The 17,077-nt window shown below is 35.1% G+C and overlaps 1 protein-coding gene across 2 annotated transcripts in view; it reads right to left on the bottom strand.

The window, feature by feature from the left end:
* gammaCOP (coat protein (coatomer) gamma) overlaps nucleotides 1-17,077 on the bottom strand; it is a 406,638-nt gene that overhangs the window by 266,534 nt on the left and 123,027 nt on the right. For both annotated transcript variants that reach the window (XM_090390747.1, XM_090390756.1), the window contains exon 7: nucleotides 395-487. In XM_090390747.1, the coding sequence (XP_090246873.1) occupies nucleotides 395-487 (93 nt within the window). The remainder of the gene's footprint in view (nucleotides 1-394; nucleotides 488-17,077) is intronic.

Here is a 17,077-nt window from a genome sequence, read left to right as displayed (position 1 = left end):
ACATTCAAACTGTGAAGAATTTTAAACTGTGCTATATATATTTATTTACATATGTTGCAGTATAGTAATTTTCAGTCAGAGGTTTGAGTGAGGTTTAAGGCCTACTGATGAATGACCCTCCTGCTCACTATATCTATCCAATGTTTATCAAAATATGAAATAATTCCACTCTGGTTGGAATTAATGAAACTTTATCTAAATTGACTGTATATAATCATTTACTTACTGGTTTATTCTAATTTATATACCATTAAATCTGAGGATAAATTAAGGCCAGCATGTTAATCTCAATAATCAGCAATCTAAAATAGTTCCTATGCAGCTTTATCACATAAAAATATAACTAAATATCCAAATCACAAAAATACACTCATTTTCTATGACAAATACTTACTAAGGATGACACCAATGCAGCACTTGAAACAGCACTATTCTTATCGACAATAGCTTGCTTCATATACCTCTCGATAGCTTGTAACATGCTACTCTGCAATCACAAAAGAAATGCATGGCTATTTATATTTAATAAACCAAAGGAAGAGCTTAAACAACATATTCAGAAAAAAAAGTCTGCTATTTGTATATTTGAAGGAAAAAAGTACAAGAGCACAAAATGTAACTTCTGAACTAATACTGCACTTCACAACTTTTTACTTCGTAATATGTGTATAAAGAGAAAAATTGATAGTGAAGGTCTGAAAATAATTAGAGTTCAACAACTCTTGCATGTGAACTGTACAAGCAAATATTCAAAGATTACTGAGAAAATAGTGAAGATGTAAAATTCGATGCAGCATGAATTTTTTTCATTTTTTATTGCATTGACTTTTACAGAGGTCACATCAAAAATTCTCAAAAGTAAATTTTGTTTGTTATTGTAAATAGAATACTAAAGGCCTATATATAAAGCCCAAAGGGAATTAGCTTGCTCCTCTCATAAACAAAGAATGTTAAAATGGTAAAGCCAAGGGAAGCCAAGTGAAGTTAGAGCTCTGTAAGAGAACTCTTTTGTTTATAAGTTCAGTCTAAGACGACTTTCGAGGTCAGTGGAGAAAGGGGCGGTATGAATCAAGCATTGTTCCGCAGTCCAGTAAAACGGATTAAAGATGATGTACTAATGGGGAGAAAAGAGAAGTAGGCAGAAATGTTAGATCTAGGGAATAATGAGGAAATATTCAGGGGTTTTAATCCTTAAGCCAAGGTTCCAGAAAAGACTGAATATAGGGCATGGATCCTGAACCATGAGGATTGACATTTTGGCTAGAACACACAGAAGTCCGAAAGAGGAAAAGAGGAGATGGAGGTCGATCTGCCACAATGTCCAAGATCAAAGATGACGGTCACCAGAAGCGATTAGTCACAGAGGAACCACACCGAGCCAGACCAGATGCCTTGTCGCATAGATGAATCTGCATATGTGCCGATCACTGGACCCTTAGTCTGCATTTTGAGATGCCAGGAAATTGCATTCCAAATCCCGTCAACAGATCTGACTGATGTGCTGGTGCTCCGAGAACTCCCACGGAAAGAAAATCCAAAAACCAGAGACAGAGAAGAATCTGAAAACTGAAACAGACTGTGAAGAAGTGCGGCAAAGAGATGAAGAACCAATGTGAGTTATTTGTTATATGTTATCTTGCATGTGATGTAAGAGAACTATCATAGATAGATTGATAAGTTTATGGTGCTGAGATATATATATATATCTGAGAGTAATTTAATGCAAATTTATGGTTGGATTATTTATGTGTGTAGACCAGAGCATAGCAATTTCCTAAGAATTGGGCCAAAAGTTAAATTGTTAATTATAAGGAATCCTAAAGTTTTATGTTGCTTAATTGTAGATTTGCTATAGAAATTATGTTCTATGATAATTAGCTAAAAATAAGAGTTATAAATTCAGTTGCAGCGATTATTGTAAGTTTATTGCATATTCGTGGGAGATTGTCGTAAGAGTTTGCCATAATTAGCGTAACTCGAACTAAGATTAGAAAAGGCAATTTTTCTATTTTGCATGTATTGTATATTCAAACTAAGTGTTTAATAAACAAGCTTGTTATTTATATCAAAGAAGTGCTGCCTTATCTTAATATGCAATGCACTGTTTCCAAATAAACTCGATCCTGTGAGCTGGGAATTAAGTGATAGATAAGATAAGGAACACATAAAAAGCCATGACTGTAATTTAATTAAGAGAGGATTTTGTGTTAGATTAGGACCTACTGGAAGTACTACTAATTCTTATACCACATCAGGACCACTGGTGGCACAGTCATTACGAAAAATAAATTTCTAGTGCTCCCAGGTATAAGAATATAGTCACGGAAGGTAGAGCAAGAGATAACATGAAGAATAAGATATTAATACAGTATAAGGAGGGGAAATAGATACGCAGAAAAGGATAGCTAAAGAATAATTTTATATAGAGCCCAGAAGGAAAATATATTATAAAAGCGCACACAGAAAATATTGAAAACAACCTTTTCTAAGCTGATTTGTCATCATGGGAGGAAAAGATGACTCCTTCCTATTAAGATCATGAATATACTACATACAAGAATGAGCCCACAGTATTTATCATTGCTGAGCCTTACAACTGCCAGAGAACCTAGTTTGGTAGAGAACTGAGCTACTGGAATGGACATGCCACTTTAAAGCAAATTAATAAAATCAAGTGCAAGAAAACTAATTTCATAATTGCTTCATACACTGTAAGAACATTAGCAGATGATGAAAAAGGTAATTAGAATATGAAATAAACAAAATGGAATGGGATATAATAGGACTAAGTGAAAGAAGAATGCATAACACTAAAATCAGAAAAAGTGCTTTACTGGAAAGGACCAGATGATATCAAGCAGAGAGGAGCAGGTTTTTTTCATAAACCCAAGTATAGCAAACAAGGTTACTAAATATGCAGGAATATTATCAGATTGAATAGCATATAACAAACATCAGAACAGAAAATCATTAAAATAATACAAATATATGCACCAATCAGCAGTTATGAAGATGAAGTTAAAGAATTCTATGACAGTGTCCAAAACATTATGGTAAGATCCTACAGCCTACACAATAGTATTGGAAGATTTTAATGCACAACTTAGAAAAAATAAAAACAAACCTGAAAAGTGTACAGGAAACAATGGAATAAGAAAACAAAATGAAAGAGGAAATATGATGTTAAACTTATGACAAGGATCCAACTGAGTGATATGAACACATTTTACAAAGAAACACCGAACCAAAAATGGGCATGGATTGGTCCAAATCATCTCATGTAAGAATATTTAAAGATGTTTCAGTGATCAATCAAATAGGCATAGGAAGTTATCTCAGAATAGTTACAGGGAAAATAATATAAGAAAAAATTTACAAGATGAGACAGAATAAAACAAAAATGTAAAGATAAATAATGATACATTAGTGCCCAATGAAAAATTATACCAAGAAAAAAAACCGCAAAAAAATTATGCAATCAAAAAAAAAAAAAACCATGAATGAAAATGAAAATCCACAAATGGATAATATACAAGAAAATCTTTATTATAGAAAGTGCACATACAATAGCAAAAGAAAAATTAAAAATAAAATCCTCTTGTAGAAAACAAAAAATCTGTTGGAGTAAAGAAGACAACTAATTGGAGAGGGGGGAAAAATACAGTAGAACTTACAGAAATAAAACAATCAGAAAAATTATTAAATAAAATAAAAAGAAAAGAAAAGATAAAATGATATGAGAAACAAAAGATAACAAAAATATGAAACTACTATGAAACAATCTCACAACAGAAAATAATAATAATACAAGATGAAAATGGACAAGATATCAAAGATTAAAAAGGGCTAGACAGTATTTTTCAGGATTGTATAACATAACTTTACAAGCACTGCTGAAAATACTATTACATGGAAATTTAAAACAAGAAATTATCATTTTGTTTTATGCAGGATAAAAATGAAAAATATGTAAAGTCTTTAAAAGAATTGAAATGAAGTTACGTTGAGAGATGTAGATAAAGATGATGAGGATTCAAATATAAACATAATTAGATCAAGTGAAAGAATTTAAAAACAGGAACAAGACATTAGGGATCTAACAGAAAAAGTTGAAGAAATACACATTTGACTGATTCAGCCAGGAAAGGTACTAGTGTAATTATCTGGACAACTACTACACCAATTACCCACTTAGTCAAGGACAAGACAAAGTGTAGACTCAATAAGGCATGTTTAGTTGAGTGAAATATTTGCTATGTAAAAAAAGGTATGCAGCAGGTTCTTGCAAATAAGTGATAAGGAAACAAATGCACTCTTTGTGCATGGTACATCCAGCTGAAGCAGATCTCCCAACACAATAAATTAGGACTCCAAAGCGATCTCATATAACAATAAAATACATTACTATGGTATTATATTCAAGTACTCAAAGGAATATATGTATGAAGAAAAGAATGCGACTTTATGCTAATAACAAATTTTATGTTATAATATAAATAATAAGAAAATGAAATGAAAAGAAAAGGTAAGAATATCAGCTTGGATATTGAATTGTTTTTGGATATTTTGGATGGATGCCAACTTTCTTGAAGTTCAGAGGAAAAAAGTTTGAATTTTGCATTTTAGCTTATGGAGGTCAAGGGAAGCAAATAACAAAGAAAAGCAAAGAAATAACAAAAGCCAACAGAAACAAATATTTAGTATTAAGTACAGATGAGATTAAGCCTGAACATGCAGTAAAATAAATACTCTGGCTAGGTTGGGCCAGATGTAAAAGTCAAGCCAAGAAGAATAAATTAGCCTGTTATAAAGCAGGATGTTATCAAAAGGGAAGGAGAGTGAGGAATGTTTGATTTCTTTCTTTCTTTCATGAAATAAAACAGGATTGTATTTTGGTTGCATTAAAATTCACTGGATTATCATGAGAATGACAGGAAGATCAGTTTTAAGTCACTAAAAGAGATGTCTCATTTACTGAGACGAAATATATAGGAAGTATTAAATTCTGTTTTAATCCTTTCTGAGTGCTGTATACAATCCATTAAGCCTCCAATATGACATTGAAGTCTACAAGGTTGCTGTTATCCCATTGAAATATAGCTTGGAGATTGGAGTTCAGGACATTGGTCAAGGTGTATCTTGAGGATTCTAACAACTGGGTACTACAAGGTTTGTCACATAAAAAGGAGGAATGGGGTGATAGAGTGTACTCTCATCTTTTTGGCCTTGAGCCACTCGTGGTATGCTGAGGTTTTTTTTTTGGGGGGGGGGTACACTTTCTTGAGAATCAAGGCTTGGATAAATAAGATTTGAAGCCTGTGAGAGTAGATCATTCATATACAAGAAGAAGAGAGTGGGTAAAATACAGAACCCTTGGGCACTCCAGCACTGGTGGGGAAATCTGAGGAGAGGGAAACGATCCACCATGATTTATAAGAGAAAGTTAGCAATCCATAGAGGGTGTAGGGAAGACCATAGAATGGCAGTGTACTAAGCTGGCTCCTGTAACAAACCCGACCAAACACTTTTGAGATGCTGAGAGTGACCATGTGAATTTTTCCAAATTTTTCCATGGCTTGAGTCCAAAGATGGGTGGTGAAAGCTCAGCAGCAGGTCTCCAAGATGGCACACAATTTGGTTGGAAATGAACTTCTCCATAGTTTTAGAGAATAAAATTGGGAGCAATTGGACAATAGTTTGTTGGCTGACTTTTATCTCCTTTCTTTGGAATGGCTGGATGTGGACCTGTTTCCAAGCTGTATAATAGATGCCAGGTGAACAGTAGATACAGGACAGGTATTAGTTCTCTCATAAGTTTTTAACAGAATAGATGAGATACCCTTAGAACCAGATGCCTTGTGTTCAGGTTATTAAGGATTCTTTGGATTTCTTTCTGGCAGAAGATTATAGATGACATAGAATGAGCAGTTCTTGGTAAAGTGGGGGAAATTTTGCCCTTTGGAAGAGAAGACTGATGTCAGTTGAGTGAGGTAGCTATGGTATGAGAATGGTGGAAACAATGGCAGACAAAAGTTGTGACCAATGGTCTTGGTTAAGGACCAGAAAGCTTGACAGCCATTTGGACAGGAGGAGGCAAGTTTGTAATATTTGGCACTTTCAAAATCTAATTTAAATTTGGTTATTTTTACAGCTGTTGCAAGCTGTGACAGGTGAAGTGAGCTGCTGGAGTTTTAGTCTTGAGTCACTCATGGCATGCTGAGATTTTTCTTGTGCTGTCTTGGCACACTTTCTTGAGAAGCAAAGCTTGGATATTGTACAGATTTGCGGTGGAAACGAAGGATAAAGGTTTTCTTTCCTGAGAAGACAATTTCTGTTATTTGGTTTCAACAGGTGACCTAATGTTTGGATCAGAAGAACTGAAGAAGCAGTCAAGACCATGGGAAAGTGTGAATAGAAGTCACGGAGATCATTCCATTTGGCATCATTAAAGTGCAAAGGACACAAGACAGAACTATTGGATGAAGGTTGTTCCATGACAAAGGAGGCTTGTATGAGGTTGTGGTCCAAGTTATCAAGAGAAGAACTGACATCCACAGTATATATTTTGGAAGAGGAGCATTGTTAATAAGAGAGTGTGTTCGCAGATTGTAAAGGATTGTCAAGTATTCTGGTAGGGAGATTGACATTGTGTGTGTTAATGTTGCTAATGGCAAATACCTCAACATTCCTATTTGCTTGATCAGTGAAAATGGAGAAGGGAAGATAGTTTGAACTGCAGATAAAGTCCACAAAAAAGAATGACCTCACTATGAGGGTATTTCAAATGTGAAAATAACTTGAGATAGAGAAAAACATTTGAAGAGATCAGAGTGGTTATTAGAGTTTGGGGAGTGATAACCACAGTGAACAAAAATGACAGGTTGGTTTGATAAGGAAATTGAGCCAAAGCACATCAAGCAGATTCAAGGTTTTGCAATCTCTGATTAACCATGATTAATATGAATAGTTGAGCAAGGTTTTAGATTATATTTCCTTGAAATAAGAACTATGTTAGTTAAAAAAAATAAAAGGACAAGCAAAGAAGCACTTGATATATTTTTATGCACTCATCTGCTAATGAAGAGCACTTCCAATACAACAAATCCTGTAGAGCATACTGGAGCCATTAAATACAAATGTAACAGAAGTCTGTGACCACAATCTATTGAACCAGGAATCAGCAAAGAGAAAGCTTGACTTGCTATGAAGATAATATACTGCATATTTATAAGAGGATTATATGCCAATGCATATAATCTTATGTTTAGTGATACCCCCCTCCCAATATTGACTTTCAATGACAGTTTGTTATTTTTTTGTTTTACTGAGTGGGTAGCATACCTGCTCTCCAATCATGGACATGAATATCTGTGATTGTCTTTAGGGGAGATAAATTTCATCTCTCAGAATGAAACCATTGTCCCAGTCACTGGAGACTTGATAGGTTCAACCTCTCATAAGTGTCAATTCACCTCCATTCCTGTCTTGTGCAAGATCTCTCATCATCATCTCTTACAAATGTGTTTCATAATGTCTGCAACTATTTATTATCACAGACTCCCTTTGGATTGTGTACATTTCATCTGTCTATCTAGCACCAATTTCTTTGAATGTTTAATACTTTAATCCTTAGTTATGTGTGATCTATTAAGTCCATAGCTAATTTGTTCATTTGTTTTGAATTTGAATTCTGGATTTTGAATCCAATATTCCAGAGACATTTTATTTCAAAGGTTAGCAATTTTCTTTCATCTTTTCTCATTTTCCATATCTCAACTATATAAAGAGAAATGGAATAATGATAATCATAGAGCTTTAGTGTGAAGCAGTCAGATAGTATATTATTTTCCCATTTTTGTAATTTTCTCATCACTGTTAGTTAAATTAATTATTTAAAACTCTTGCTTTGTCTTTCTATCTTTCCTGTTTTTCTTTAGTTCATACTGACATTTTTATATTTTCAATAGGCTTCTCATTTTGTTAAACCTATTATCTAATACGCTTGTTTAGGTTTAGTATCTAATGATAATTAAATATACCAATGACAATTCATGATTGCAATTATGACTGTCAGAATATTTCATATGAGTGATGTCTATCACTTGTCACACTATCACTGAAAAGGCATTCATATCTAAACCTGTTTCTATGGAGAAGACGAGCTTCATCCCACTGGATACTGTGTTTAGTGTCAATACTATGTTGTGCCAGACAAGACTTTTGAGGTTTCATGTATCCAATATAATACTGATGTTCATTAATTCTTTTTTCCCACAGAACGGCCTGTTTGCTAAAATTATTCCTTTTACTTTCTATCTTGCATTATTAATAAAACCTATGAAGAAGTTAAAAATAAAAATGGTAGTTTTTATAGTATACAGTTAGTATTTTAAGTATTTCATAATTTTTCACCATTAACAGAGTTGAATGTGCTTGATTGAAATCAACAAAAAAAGATAAATGTCTTTTCCCAGGTTATTTCTGAAATTCTGTGAAAGACAAAGATTTGGTTAACAACACATCTATTTAAATTCAGCTGTTTTTCTCCAACTGACTATTCACATATCAAGGATATTCGGTTCTGCAAAATTCTAATAAATTTTATATTTATGATAGATGCTTGCAATCTTGTCTGATAAACAATAAATTACATGATAACCACAGTAATTAACTTTGGTTTACAGATATTTCACACTGAAAATAACAGTACATCATCAGTGTGCAGAAAAGCAAATCAAAGGACAGGAATACAGGGTACATACAGCAGTTGGTGGTTTACCAATTAAAAACTGTTGCTGTGTGCTAGAAATTAATATTAATAAATAAATACCATTATTAAAAATATTATTAAAAACTATTTTTCATGGTTACATATGATAAGAATCTGGGAAAGAGAGACAATCGTTCTGATTCAGATTTGGCCGATGTAAAGGGCTTCACAACTTTGTTTGAAAAGGCATTCATATTTAAACCTGTTTCTATGGAGAAAACGAGCTTTATCCCATTGGATACTGTGTTTAGTGTCAATACTATGTTGTGTTAGATCAGACTTTTGAGGTTTCATGTATTCGATATAATATTGGTGTTCGTTAATTCTTTTTTCCACAGAATGGCCTGTTTGCCCAAAGTATGTTAGATTACATTCACACGGTATCTGGTAAATGCCAGTTAATGTTAGAGATGATAGTTTGTCTTTTGAAGATGACAACAGATGAGAAATTTTGTTGATAGGAAAATATGTGGGAATGAGATGATACTTCTTCAAAATTCTACCAATCAGTTCAGAGATGCCAGAAATATAAGAGATTGGAATCCTGTGGTCTGTTGAAGACACCTGAGTGTTGGAACATAGGAGTCAACTATCTGCTGGATTTGATTAGGGTTGTAACCATTCTGTGGAAAAAAGAATTAACGAACACCAATATTATATCGAATACATGAAATGTATTCGATATAATGATAGTGATATTGATAGTGAGAAGTTCTTGTTGTAAGCTTGAGGGAGAGGAGCACACCTTATGTGCTCTATTAATTAAAGACTTGATACCACCAATTTTTTGAGAGGTGTGATGAGCAGACTTTTGAGTGCACATAAGAAGGATGTATAAGAATGTCAATTACCAGCCTTTTTTTTTTCATGGAGAACTGAATGTGTGGGTGAAGGCTACAGATTTGTTGTAGGAAAGTGGTAAGTTCGTTTTCAGAATGAGGCCAAATAGCAAAGACATCATCAACATAATGAAACCAATGAAAGGGCTGGAGATGAATGGATGTGAACAAGTTCCAGATGGTTCAAAAAGTAGTTTTCCAAAGGTGGAGACAGAAAGCTACCCATGGCAGTACCTTCAACTTGTCTATAGATCTTGTTTTTCCAGCTGAAACATCCTGATTGTATAATAAATTCAAAAATCCTTGCAATATCACGAGGATAATCATCATATAGTAAATTAACAGTGTCAGATAATGGAATGTTGGCAAAGAGGGAAACAATGTCAAAGCTGACTAACAAATCTGACTCTTGTATTTGAATGTCCCTGATTTTCTCAAGAAAATGTATGGAATTCTTGATGAATGATCTGGATTGTCCAGTATGGGCAGTAAATATACGTGACAGAAATTTAGCAATTCTATAGGTGGGAGAGTCAATACAATTCATGATGGGTCTTACTGGATAACCTTCTTTATGAATTTTTGTGAGGCCATATAAATGAGTTCTTCCAAAATGAGTATGCAACTTGTCCAAAGTATTTTAATCTCAACTAACAATTCATCAAGCAGCTTATTTAAATTGTTTATTTTGTGTTTTTGTAGGGTTATAACTAATTTCTTAATAGGTGCAGGTATCCAGTAAAAGGAAGTCTATCTTCTTTTCATAGTCGGCCTTATCCATTGCCACTTTTCCTTTATCTGCTTTCGAAATAGATATATTGCTCTTTTGTCTTAATGAAAATAGCACAAGGGTTTCTGCACTAGATAAATTACATGAAGGTAATTTGCTTTTAAAAAGTGAAGCAGCAACTTCAAAGTGTAGTTTATTAGCGTCTTTGATGGAAAGTCTCGACAGATTGCATTTGATGTTATGCAAAAAATCAAGATACAGGATGCATTTAGGTATCACAACCAAGTCATAGCCTTTAACTAGTTTCAGCATCAGACAACGTGCATCCAGAAATATTCACAATCAATTTATTAGGAGTGTTGTCAGAAGTAATTTTTTGCTTACGGCATAAAGATTCATATTTTGCATCAGCCTGTCAGAATGTCTTTCATAAGAACTGGCTAAAGATTGTTTAGAAACACACAGAACAATATCCAGTAATTCGTCATCCAGGGTAGCTGAAATCCTTCTTTCAAGATCTAAAATAGACGGACTATTACATGCTAAATCTTTTTTTAGTCGCTTGACGTTAGTTCCATATCAAGAAAATCTTGCATGAATATAAATTGCGTGAGCTCTCCCTCAGGCTTACGACAGGAACTTCTCACTATCAAAACATTTATGGAATTCAATGGTTACAACCCTAATCAAATCAAGCAGATAATTGACTCATGTTCCAACACCTCAGAATTCTTCAACAGACTGCAGGGTTCCAATCCCTTATATTTCTGCCATCTCTGAAAAGATTGGTAGAATTTTGAAGTATCATCTCATTCCCACATATTTTCCTATCAACAAAATTTCTCATCTGTTACCATCTACAAAACACAAACTGTCACCTCTAACATTAGCTGGCGTTTACCAGATACCTTGTGAATGTAATCTAACATACTTTGGGCAAACAGGCCGTTCTGTGGAAAAAAGAATTAACGAACACCAATATTATATCGAATACATGAAACCTCAAAAGCCTGGTCTGACACAGCACAGTATTGACACAAAACACAGTATCCAGTAGGAAGAAGCTTGTCTTCTCCATAGAAACAAGTTTAAATATGAATGCCTTTTCAAAGAAAGTTGTGAAGCCCTTTTACATCAGCCAAATCTGAATTGGAACGATTGTCTCTCTCTCTCTCCTCCCCAAAAGTTGAAAGATTCTTATCTTATATAATCATCAAAAATAGTTTTTAAATAATATTTTTAATAATATTATTTATTAATATTAATTTCTAGCATACAGAAACAGTTTTTAATTGATAAACATGGAATGCTGTATGTACCTTGTATTCCCGTTCCTTTGATTTGAAATCAAAGTACTCTCATTCCATTAAAGTTTTACTGTGGTTATCGTGTAATTTATTGTTTATAGTCATGCAATAAGTACCTTTAGAGATTAATCTTGTCTGTTCCCTTATGAACTGAAATTATTTTTCCAGTTAGCCAATCATTCAGGATCATACCAGAAAAAAGTTATCTTATTAAATAGTGTTAATTCATTTTTATAGGTTTGATCCCTTCATAATTAATCAGTTATGAGATATTGTTATTTCCTCTTATTTTATCTGTATTCATTTGATTAATTGCTTGATTTCTTTCTATTTCTAACATCTCTGATCTAAAGAGACTCCATGGTTCAATCAGTATCAACAATGCCCTATGGTGAAAATTTGCTTTATGAAGAAAATTTTCCGCCCCAATTTCAGAGGATGCTTACTATGGCGGTTTCTGTATGCCATTGAAAAAAAATAATCAAGGTTCAACAAAATGCTCCCTGGCATTAGAAACAGAGGCCAGAATCCTACAGTAAATCTGGGTAGAGAGATCTGAAATGAGAAACCATTTGAGATTATTAACGACATTCTTAGACACACAGTTCTAATGTGGTGTTTCTTAAATTGTATTCCATGGAAACAATTAAAGCATAGCTGAAACAGAACCAATGTCCTCTAAGCACAACATGGTGCCCTCTGTGGGTTGGATTACTATAGAGTTAATCTGGAGAAGTCCTAGTCTCAGAATGACTGTCTCCCAAACCTTTGGCCAACTAATACAATCATGTCTGTTGAGGTTAAAAGAGTGCTTTATAGCTGATGCTAATTCTAAAAACACTCTCTCAGATCTGTAGCAACTTCTATGCAACAGTGATGTTTCATTCCATTTCTTTCTTTCATCATACTACATGAAGGAGTATCCATGCCTGGTCTGTCAATTCTAACTTGTTCTGTTCTTTAAGGCAGATGGTAACTGATCTACCGGTCTGTCCAAAATAAGCTAAACTACAGGTGGATCTTCTGGAGAACAGATGAAGTAGCACATCTGCAGAAAACTTTAGCTATCTTTTCTGATGTACCTTTAAATATATGAGATGAGAATAGTTTAGCTGTGATCTGATTCTGTGTGTTCGTTACAGGAGGGATAGGGATGCATGTAGAATTTTATCTATTTTATATTTCATAACACCTTTTTAGCCAGTAGCTAAAAAGGTGTTATGAAGATGCCTCAGCTCAGTTTCAAGGGCTGTGTCAATGTAACAAATAGCTCTTGGTTCAGCAATTAAATGCTTTGAGGTTGCCATACTGCTGAAATGGATGACTGTTTATAATTAAGTGTTTGAACAGCCTGTGCCAGTTAAGTGGTGAGAATGAAGTGAATGTTAGTGGAGCAGATCGTATCGATGATAAAATGGAAAGTGATAATGTCAGAATTAAGAGTGAATATGCTGTGTTGTAAATACAGGAGAATGAAATAGATGTATATAAGGAAATAGTGTACTTCGACATTATCCTTCATATGACAAAGCATGAAAGTGAAAAGAAAGATGGCACGAGGCAAAAATCGAGATCATGTCAACAAATGAGAAAAACATGGTAAAGAGAAAGTTATGTACAGAGACTCAATGATCAGAGGAACACATAAAGAAAGTATAACAAAATCATGTTTCCCTGGTCAAAATAAGGATATTAGTCATGCCATCTGGACGCAAAAAAGGTAAGGTGAAAGAACTAACTGTATTGGTTGGCACTAATAATCTGAGCGGTGAGAGATATTCTATGAGGGAGGATGTGAAGGAGATGTTAGATGAAGAAAAAAAAAGAAGAGAGAGAAGGTAAAATTGTAAGTCTCCTGCTATGCTATGAGAGAGGCAAACTGAGGATGATCGGGAGGTTTTCAATATATTGATAGCAAATGAATCAAGATACAAATGTACAGAAGGAATGATGTAGAGTTTGTAAACCATGGACAGAGTTTGATGGAAAGAAGGATTTGTATAAAGCTGAGAGACTGCATCTAACTGGTTTTGGTGTCAGGTGTCTAGAGAGATTGAGCTTTTTTTCACTGAGCATACTGAAGTGTGAATTGAGGAAAACATAAGCAATTAGGGTGGATGTAGGTGAATGTGTGTGTGTGAGGGCACCCATGAGGTAAGTGAGTGAGTGTGAGAATAACTAACAAGTGCAGAATCTAGTCTCTCAAGGCAAAATATTGAATAGGATCATCAATTCATGAAGTAAAGGTGGTTGGGGGCCCAAAGGGATGCTGCAGTTAATATATACTAATGCCAGAAATATCAGGAACAAGAAAGAGTAGTTTTTTGGCATTGGTTAGTGCACCCTTGCCAAAAGTTATAGGAATTAGTAAGACTTGGCTAACAACAGATGATTTAGTTACAGGGATAGAATATGAAGGGTTTAGCATTTTCAGGGAAGATAGAGAAAACAGAATGTAGGATGGGGGTACTGCTGATAACAGCAAATGAATTGTAGCCAAACAGAATAGGAGATAGGTGGGAAGGATGGCTGTTCATTTGATGCAGTCTCGTGTGAGATCAAGGCCAATAAGATAACATAAGGTTGGTTGCTGCTATAGGCTGAGGATTCTACCAATGATGTAGAAAACATGCATCAGCAAATTAGTACAATGAGTGCAGGTTGAGTAATTATTATGGGAGACTTCAACTATGGAGATATAGATTGGAAGGAAGAGGGATCACATGACAGGAAGTTAAAATTTATATACCTACTGAGAGATAATTACTTGAGGCAGCATGTGATAGAAGGAACGAGATGAAAAAGAACTGGAACTGGTTAGAATCAGAAGGGGTATCTTAGGTGGTAGATGTCCTTCATTGCCCAGTGAAGCATCACCACCCTGCTTTTTGGAGATGTGAAATAGATTCAGCCATGTTTAATCCCCAAAGTAGAGCCTCCAGTTTCTCTCCCCCCCCCTCCCCTTTCTTCTCACATACAGTTTGGGTGATGGCCTTGCTGAGCATACTCATTACACTGTTATCTTCAACTAGAGAGCCAGTTTCTGCCCCATTTGAGGGTACAGCAGTAAATCCTGCTGCCACTAACCCTGCCAGACTGTGCCTGCAGGGAGACTGGGTCAATGGTATGCAAGAGGCACTGTCTGAGGCCACACTTAGACTGGAATCTGGACACTGTCTTTGTTTTCTGAATCAAGAAAGTCAATGATTAAAATACCAGAGTTTTAACTGCAGATACAAAAAAAAAGAACCTCCCATAAAAAATCTAAAAATATGACAGCGCCTCTGTAGCTCAGTCGATATAGATGAAGCCCTTTGGTCTGAAAGACCTGGGATTCCCATCAATGATGTGGGGAACCTTTATCTGGTCTCTTTCGACAAAAGGTGAGTTAGTTGGTCTCATAAGGAGGTAGGGTTTTTTTCACCTAGAAACTCAGGTTTTTTGTCCCCAAGAACATGCAAACCAGTCCCGTATACACACACACAGATTACAGTCATGAATGTTGCCCTTAGGGGGGGGGGGGGGTGCAGCAATGGAGTGACAAGCTGGCTGCATTAATTCATGATAAGCCCTTCATTAGGAGGGGACCTCAACCCATACTAAGGGATGGATGAGAAGGATAGGATAGGAAAAATATAACAAAAAAAAAAAAAAAAACGTTGGAATTAATAATAAAAACATGTCTCAACCCACTCCAAATAATAGCAAAATTCCAATAAAAAAAACACTTATATATTCATTTCACTAACATTTGAGGCATTAATACACAACAACAGTAATATACATTACCACTTACATATGAAAACCTGTTCTCTTTTTCCTAACAGAACCTTAGTTGGCATCCTCCATGATCAGTCCACCTCAACTATTCCAACTACATCCTACACGATACATTTTGCAAAAAAGGGCAGACTGTGCTTTTGTGAAATCTGATATTCCTTGTCAAAAGCTATTCAACTTGAAATCTCCACTTTTCAATTTGCTCTGGCTCAAGATTTCCTACTTCAACTTCACAGATCAAGCTGAAAGGGAAGCTGAATCATTTGCCATTAGTAATGACATAACACAAATAGTTAATCTACCAACCAGAATACTAAAAAATCCTCATTATTCTACCAAAATTCTTAACCAACTCTCTCTCTCTCCAAATATATCATGGATGTCTGATCTCTCCCCTTGGCAACTGTGACCACAATCCTATCCAAGTATCCTTCTCCACAGTTCATCATCCTTCACCCAGTCAATCTCAGTCTCATACCCTATGGCACTATAATTCCAAATGGGATGACTTCTGGAATTTTTATGCTACTTTTCCATGGTCAGATTACTGCTTTTGCTCTCACCTGCACTGAACTAATAATCAAAATAATTCTCACTGGAATTATTTTGATTATTAGTTCATTCCCTACTACACTGCAAACTGCACACCTATAATCCAAGCCCTGATTCTAAAAAAAAAAAAGTTCCTCTGCCATCCATGATAAAAATGCAGCTTATGTTCAATTGCTTTAATTAAAAATTCCAGCTTCTCATTCAGCTTACTCGACAACTAGAAACATGTAAAAAAGTTATCAACAATTCCAAAGCAGACTTCATAAGAATGAAATGCAATAAACTTGCTTTGTGCTCAATTGGTAGTCAAGCCTTCTAGTTCCTTGCTAAGGCTGGCAGGCATGACTTTTGTCCTGCCTTCCATGTTGCCAGCACTCCTGCATCCTAATGGCACCATGATAACCTCACACAAAAAAAAAATTCCAGCTTCTCATTCAGCTTACTCAACAACTAGAAACATGTAAAAAAGTTATCAACGATTCCAAAGCAGACTTCATAAGAATGAAATGCAATAAACTTGCTTTGTGCTCAATTGGTAGTCAAGCCTTCTAGTTCCTTGCTAAGGCTGGCAGGCATGACTTTTGTCCTGCCTTCCATGTTGCCAGCACTCCTGCATCCTAATGGCACTATGATAACCTCACACAAGAAAAAAAAGCAGACCTCTTGGCATCAGTTTTTAACTCCAACGCCTTCCTGGAAGACTAAAGTAAATCATGTCCCGTACTTCCACAAACTGTTCACTGCAAACATCCTCTAAATCTCAACAATAAAAACCCTCATTAATCTTGATACTAATAAGGCTCCTGGCGCAGATGGTCCTTCAGTTGTATTCAAGATTTGTACCCCAGAAATGATATGCATCTTGTATAGTTTCATATAAACTTTCATAGTCTACTGGCATCTAACCAACAGCATGGAAATAAAACAAGATACAGCAGACATGACTTCTGCCCTGCCCCAAAAAAGGGAAACAAAAGTCAACCATCTAACTATCATTTCATTGCTCTTGTCCCAGTACTTTCAAAAAGTGATAGAGAAGGTTATCAACAACCAGCTTCTTCATTACCTGGAGACTCATCAGTTAATTAGCGATCTCCAA

This window comes from Typopeltis vanoorti, chromosome 1 (genome assembly GCF_054136105.1).
Source record: "Typopeltis vanoorti isolate ZY-2024b chromosome 1, IOZ_Tvanoo_1.0, whole genome shotgun sequence".
Lineage (NCBI taxonomy): Eukaryota > Metazoa > Arthropoda > Arachnida > Uropygi > Thelyphonidae > Typopeltis > Typopeltis vanoorti.
This window is presented reverse-complemented; position numbering and strand designations above follow the sequence as displayed.